Raw genomic sequence first — 7160 nt, forward strand, 5'->3', positions numbered from 1 at the left:
CGGGGTGTAGGAAGACATAGTCGCAAGTAGCAGCAGAGGGTGAAGACAAGGATATCGACGGTGAGTACTGCACAGCAGGACTCGGGTAGAGGTACAAGTCAAGTTGGTGGGGGAACGGTTAGCTCTTCGGCGCGTCTTGGAGGTCCAAGGCTGGTCTGGTTTGAGACGGCTGACCTGCCCGGTTTCTGTGTCCGGAAGGCTAATTCGTTGTGACAAGACCGGTGTCGACCTATCTTGAGTGCGAGCTGGAAGATTGAGCATCGTATGTTGTTACGGATGCCGGAAGTGCAAACCGTATATGTAGCAAATTGTCACCACCTTGAAGACCCTCAAGGTGGACGTCGCGGTTTAAGACAACTGTACGGGTCACTGTTGAGATCATGCGCTGCTACAGTTACAAAGGCGACCTGAAGAAGGATGATGGGCGTGCTCGACTCTTGTCGCTCGCTCATTTCCTCGCGCGCCTACACGGCGCCTGCTTACCCAGCTGAATCGTAGTATGTACTAGCGTGACCCCAGAAGCTACGGCCCAGAACGTGTGTCGTGAATATCTTCCTCCTATCCTCTCCGATAAACCTCAGACTTTGTACACTTCATTTGTATCCTAGATAGTACATACCTGTGAAATATGAAGCAAATCGGTAGAGGTTTGCATTGAGCATCGCAGAGTTACACGTCTGACCCCAGAAGCTACGGAAAGGCGCCCAGAGATCGTCACAGATGGTCACGATGCCGAAGACTGCCGATTCAAACACCGCCGTTATCAGTCGCTCGATAGCGACGTTGGCCAGCGGCCCACTGCCTCTGTCCGGTCATCGAAGTCTTGCTTTCGTTGCTGCCTCTGCTGGTCAACAAACCCAGACGTAATATCTGGGTCCCATGCTGCTATATCGCTCAATCTGGCTTTGTTCTATGACACTTAGAGCCTTGACAACTGGGGCCCTGTTGAGGTTTTCTCCCGGTACTCAAGACATCAAGCAGGTCGCTCGGAGATCATACCAAGCCATCTTGCTCTAATCTCATGAAGCTGCTTAGCAAGCTCGCTAAGCATGATCTTAGGCTAGTGAGGAACTTCGCAGTCAGGTAAGCATCTTCATTGGGAATCGAGAGGGCTATGGTATGGCGGATAAGGGGTGGGAAGAGGCTGTACATGGTGGAATTCAAATGAAGGTATCGTATTGTATGGGTTGTCGATTGTGGTGGTGTGAAATGGCTGCCAGGGGTTATATGACGGAGTCCATGCACGGGATGACACAGACTGGGGAGTGGGAGTGGAGGGGGGCGACATCCCCCTTGGGCGCTGGGATGGCGGAGGTATGTTCTCGTCATTGAATTCAGGGGGAAGGGCGCGCTTCTGAGCATGGGAGAGACCATTTGCAGCAATGAACAGACCGGCAAATTTGGGGTCTGTCACATAGCGAGCCGAATGCGCCTTCAGATGCTCGGTGATTGCTGTAGATAGGTGAGCATTTGTACCGCTCAGTGGAAGCTTGAGGGCGTATGCGATTTTCTTTAGGTCTTCCTTCTTCTTCCGAGCTAGGACACCGGAGAAGATGTGTGCATCGTCGTTCGCAGCGAGCTCGCGTTCGATTTGGCGGTGAGCTTCTTCTCGTTCCTTCTGTATCCGCTCTTCCTCCTTACGTGCAGCCTCAGCAGCTTCCTCCGCCTCCTCCTCCTCGCATTGCTGAGCTCCCTCGCCCACTGTCAGACACCGGGCTGTCGTCCGTATGGTGCGCTTCTTTCCGTTTCGGGTTGTAGACTTCTTGTGATTGATTTGTGCCATCAGGCCGTTGATATGCCAGTGGGCCACTGCGGCGTGTGCATTCGCATGCCTGCTTTGCGACTGGAGGATGCTGTTTTCACGCTGAAGACGAGCAACCTCGCTACGCAGCTGTTCAAGCTCCTGATTGTGATGGCTTGTGCTGCCGCGCGCTGTAGACGTTGAGCGTTGTTGGCCGGGAGGCGTTAATTGAGAGGCATCGTCTGGTCAATCAAAGTCAGTCGTCAATTGGGATTCACATTAGTAGTGAGCTAACCATCATCGCTGCTGTATCCATCGCTAACAGGCTCTGTCTCTGCCTCAGACGTTGTCGCACTCCCTTCGATGGACAACTCTGAGAGCCCGGGGTCTTTCAACTTGGTCTCGAAGTGGCTGCGCTCTGAGCCGGTGTCGGCATCATCGTCTTCGACATCCGAGGAAGGAGGGGATATGGGAAGCCCCTCCACGATGAGGGTAGGGTCACCAGAGGTGGGGTAGGAGGGGGGTACGTGGGCAATAGTAGATGTTCCGTAGCTCGGTGCAAAGTCCTCATCACTGAAGATATCAGCGCTCCATGTCTCGGATGTGATGCCCGATCGGTACCAAGCTTTGCGGATGAGATCTTGGGTGAAGACCTTCTCCCGGACGGTGAGATACTCGCGGATGAGCTCGCCACGGTCCATTTCTCGACCACGTGAGGTGACGTAGTACTCGTTGCAACGTTTTGTCCACGCTTGTTGAAGCGGGCCAAAGACACCAACGTCGAGAGGTTGGAGGCGATGGGTTGTGTGAGGTGGGAGGCAGAATAAGTGGATGTTATGGTCCATAGCGAGATGACGCATCTCAGAGGTGATGTGTGATCCATGACCATCGAGAATGAGGAGGATGGGCGCATCGGTTTCGCGGCGAGCAGTTGCTTGCGGAATGAAGCACTTCCGAAACCACTCAAGGCAAAGAAAGTCGTCTGTCCAGCCATTTGGCGAATGAGCAATCCTGTGGCCTAGGCGTTAATGATGTCTTCGAATTCATTTGTATATACTTACGTGACATTACGATCAACATTCTGGAACCAGTCCCGCATGAACTCCTTGCCTGAGAAAATGAACCCGGGCATGATGTTGCTGCCATCCGCACAGACACACTCGATAATTGTGACTAGCTCAAGGCTTGCACTGCGCAGCTTATAGCTCGTACGACGGCCGCGTGGTACAAAGTACTTAATGTTCTGCAAACGACGCCCACCACCCCTCTGGATCCCCTTCTCGTCCATGTTGTAGACATGACTCCAAGGGATGTTGAAGGACTTGATGAGTTTCTCGAGTTGCTTGAAATGGTCCTCGACAACCGGCCGGTTGAAGGCTTGTGCACGCTTCGGGTCCAAGCCAGAGGGTCGCCCCAGCTTGAGCCCTGGATGTCTTTGAAGGAAACGGTATACCCATTTCCTGTTGTACACACCAATGGGGTCCCCAGAGATCTGAGCTGCTATGTCGATGAGGGTGCGCTTGTCGACCGGGAACCCCATGTAGCAGAGATGCTCGACCCAATCGCAGAGCGCGTCTTCCTCTTCAGGCGAAAGACGCTGGAACCGAGCATGACTAGTACGCCGGGACATGTGGAGACCTTGGTGTCGCATTCGGAGGGTGGCCTCTGGGACCCCCATGGCTGCTGCAACAGATGTGTAGGTCTCACCATGGTTCCGCCCATCTTCATACCGCTGGATGGCTTCGCGCATGGTCTCCTCGGTATATTGCCGTGTGCACCGCCGACTGCCTTTGGGGGGGCCCGTAAGAGGTCGCCTGAGAACCTTCGAACGAGACATGGGAAAGAAGCAGGATACAAAGGGAAACTGAGAACACCAGGAAGCCACGCAAGAGAAGCACCGAAGCAGGACAGCAGGAGACGCTGTCACTGCATCTGTGGCAGCGCTCAAGGAGCGCTCTAGTTCAAAGTCCGCCTTATCTTGGTTGGTGGCTGAATGTCACACTCGAAAGACACCTTCCCATCCTTCAAATACCGCAACTCGGAATGTTTCGGAAAGTGAGCGAGAATGTGATTTGGACATGTTCTGAACACTTTGCAAAGTTACAGAAAGATCGGCCCTGCAGATCTTTTAGTGGCAACTCAACAAGGTCAGTAAACCCCCCTAACCCTACTAAGATTGACTTATATCGGGAGCAGGACCCTTCCGATTTCCTTCGTTCTTTTTGACATTGATAATTCAGAAGTGCATTGTATCGTGTGTGAATCGCGCACATTGATCGACAAGGAAACACGAGAACTGGAGGCGTGTCAGTAGCTTCTGGGGTCAGGCGCTTAATCCGTAGCTTCTGGGGTCACGCTAGTATTTCCCGAGCCGTGTCGCTCGCGTTCCCTCGGCACTCATTCCGCTGCCCCCGGTCCCGCCCGAGTCCGTCCCTCGACTACGACCGTTGCCTGCGTCCATCCCATGAGGCAGCGGCCGTCTATATCGGCGCCATATGAGCAACCCTCCAAACCCTTCCCGAGCTGCTCCCCCGCGCGAACATAGTCAATGACCGATAGACGCTAATCAAGCGCCACCTTCCTTATTGGGCTTTGTCCCAAAATGGAAACTCCTGTTTCAGACTTGGTCCAGATCAAGTCTCGACTTGTTCTAGACACTTTCCTGTTTTGGAATATCCCATTTAGGAACTAGGGTTACAAAAGAGCCTCTAGGGTTGGGGTTTTGAACAGCCCTAACCCTAAGTCAAAATCTGACCCTAAGTTAAAATCTGACCCTAAGTCAAAATCTAACCCTAAGTGATGCGCCCTGGAGCTCCGCCGCTGATATTAGCCAGTATCAAACAAAGCTCATCAAGCTCTGCAAGGTCAATTAGCCACTCTTTAAGCCTGCCTGCGTTCATAGAAGCTTCGCTTGGCCTGAAGATGCTATGAATCTGTTCCGCAAGGCGGACATCCCATAGATGTGACGTGCGAGAGCATCAGAGGGACCAAAACAGGCTTGATTCCGCGGATCGCTGAACAGCGAGTATCCCGCTGTTTCGTTGGTCCAGTCGTTTTTCAAGGACTCAAGGTCAATAAGGAATGGATGGCCGAAAAGAAGCCTCTCAGTCAGGAGAGTGCGAGCGCGACCTTGTATAGCGGTTAGACAGCCTGAGAGCGCCTGCAACGACAGCTCCCCATCTGGCAAGACGAGAGTGGGCGACGTGGTGTCAGCCTTCCATATGAAATGCCGTATCCCCGGCATGGAGAAGACGAGTCTAGAAGCACGTTGCTGGTACTCTTTTATGGACGTGAAGGGAGAGTCAGCCACTGCAAAGAACCACTGCTTTTGCGCTTTTACGTGCTCAGCAAGTTCGAGGTCTTGTGAACTAGCTGCGTTCATGCGCACATGGGCTTCCTTCAAAAAGCAGAGTCGCTAGAAGCAATCATGAGATAGGACAGTGCACTGTTCATATCAAGGACCTACCATGAGGTACTGCAACTTCAACAGAACACCGGTGACATCCTTAGGACCCTTCAGGCCGTTCCCATCGTTGTTGATCTGGTCATACATGACAAAGCGGATCGTAGGGTCGGGGAAGGGTTTGTTACGCTGAAGTACTAACACAAGTCTATCCAGACTTATCACGCGGACTTATCCAAGTACGCGGTGTAGCACACAGGGGAGAGAATATCGCGCAAGTCCCTAGATTGAGGGATATAGGGATACAGGAGGTAACGAATGAGAAGACAGACGACCTTCCCTCCCCCGCCCCCTCCCCCTTGTTTACCTCCAATGCGCCAGCCAGTCTCTCCGAGATGTTGGACGGCCTCAAGGGGACGGAACTCGCAATTGACCGTGCTGTTTGCATCGATGGCATCAGCGTTTCTCCCTTCAGGCTTGCCCCATACGACGTGCTTGCGAGTGTTACCCCATCACCTCCCATTGCGTTCCACAAGGCTCTCGCTGCCTTCAAAGTCATTTCCTGCTCTAAGCCTTACTACGACACGCGCTTGGCCAATTGCTATGTAGGACGTATGGGAGCGGGAGGTTATGAAGGGTGCGTTCACAGAGAGCGTGGGAGTGTTTCACCTCCCACCTGTCAGCATCAACGTCTTGGACCGTTCCGTCAATGGGGCATTCGAGCTGCAGGGCGAGTTTGAAAAAGAGGTGAAGGCGCTCGAGACGAAGGCAGTGATGAGCAAGCGCCAGAGCACAGCGCTCCAGGTGCTCACAGAACAGGGGGTCTATTGTAAGTCCATCATTCGTCTACAGTATGACTAGGCCTGATATGTTTTCAGCGGGAAGCACCTCCGGTCAATCGGCCCAACTCAATCTCCCTGACGTTGGGATGAGAATGGTCAGTACAGACTTGGAGATATCGGCCTACTACTGTTACTAACCCCCAAGATATCCCGCAGTTGTCGACCTTGACGTGACCATGCAGCGACGCACTGCGCTTGCTGTGTTCCCACCGAGCATAGATGGATAGGTCCATTCATATACCAAGCGACAACGAAGGACGAGAGAACATAGGCAGCTGTTGTACTAGAGTAGTGTGGCGACAATGGGACATGGACGAATGATGCGGCGATAGTAGCTTGGACGGGGTCCATAGGCGAAAGGAAAGCGGGGGCAGAACGGAAGGCGGGCGAAGTCTACAGCCATCATGGCAGCGTAGCAGTGAACATTGCCACCTCCTCCCCCGGCGATGGGCGCGCTCTTCATCATAATCATGACACCCATGCTCATGTCCCACCCGCGTGCCACCGGGGCCGGCCATCGCCCTGGGATAGCTGCGCCATGCATAGCGCCTGGCATCTCAAAGTTGCCTATGTCGCTCATGGGGCTGGCGTGGGCACTGCCGGCGCCGTTGATGCTGCCGCTGCGCCTCAAACATCTGCGCAATGCCCCCACGCCGCCTTGTCATCATGACCGATCTGCACGCGGCCGTTCATCTGCTGAATGTACCGGCCCATGAATGGCTAGGGTTATGCAAGAGTTTTCTGGGATTTTGGTGGGCGGACCCTAGGGTCGGCTAAACCCTATCCTAGGGTTTAATCCACTGTCATAGACGCCATCACCCTGCATACACCCACTAGCGATATAGCAATATATGTAGTAGCACTTGTAGTTACTATAGTACAAGTAGACTATAAGACAACAACTACACCAGTACTATACAGGGCACTCCGGGAGGCCCGCGGCAGACAGGGATAGGGTGGGTGGCGCTGGCACAGCCACAGGCCCCCCCCCACCACCGGGGCGGTCCTCCTGGAGGACCGTCTGCGTGATAGCATGGCACTGCAACAGGGGTGTAGAGCGCTGTGCGGCAAGGCTCGCACAATGAGTATGGGAGGGTGAAAGGACGACAGTTGAACGATGAGCTTGACAACACCGCCCGCCTGCTTGACATTTCGGTGGCAGGTGTGGGTAAGC

At 53.8% G+C, this 7160-nt stretch overlaps 3 protein-coding genes across 3 annotated transcripts; 1 reads left to right on the forward strand and 2 right to left on the reverse strand.

Annotated features, from left to right (window-relative positions):
- Positions 1-1093: 1093 nt before the first annotated feature.
- DICSQDRAFT_175668 (uncharacterized protein) lies at positions 1094-3578 on the reverse strand (the record flags this gene model as incomplete). The annotated part of the gene is made up of 3 exons (XM_007371561.1): positions 1094-1983; positions 2037-2752; positions 2803-3578. The coding sequence occupies 3 exons, from the start codon at positions 3576-3578 to the stop codon at positions 1094-1096; spliced, it is 2382 nt and encodes a 793-aa protein (XP_007371623.1).
- Positions 3579-4637: 1059 nt separating this feature from the next.
- Positions 4638-5294, reverse strand: DICSQDRAFT_175669 (uncharacterized protein; the record flags this gene model as incomplete). The annotated part of the gene is made up of 2 exons (XM_007371554.1): positions 4638-5156; positions 5208-5294. 2 exons carry the CDS (start codon positions 5292-5294, stop codon positions 4638-4640), a joined length of 606 nt encoding a protein of 201 aa, XP_007371616.1.
- A 245-nt stretch (positions 5295-5539) lies between these two features.
- Positions 5540-6160, forward strand: DICSQDRAFT_175670 (uncharacterized protein; the record flags this gene model as incomplete). Its single annotated transcript, XM_007371555.1, has 4 exons — positions 5540-5698; positions 5754-5973; positions 6023-6081; positions 6143-6160. The coding sequence occupies 4 exons, from the start codon at positions 5540-5542 to the stop codon at positions 6158-6160; spliced, it is 456 nt and encodes a 151-aa protein (XP_007371617.1).
- Positions 6161-7160: the final 1000 nt, after the last annotated feature.

Source organism: Dichomitus squalens (genome assembly GCF_000275845.1).
Source record: "Dichomitus squalens LYAD-421 SS1 unplaced genomic scaffold DICSQscaffold_119, whole genome shotgun sequence".
In the NCBI taxonomy this organism is placed as follows: Eukaryota; Fungi; Basidiomycota; class Agaricomycetes; order Polyporales; family Polyporaceae; genus Dichomitus; species Dichomitus squalens.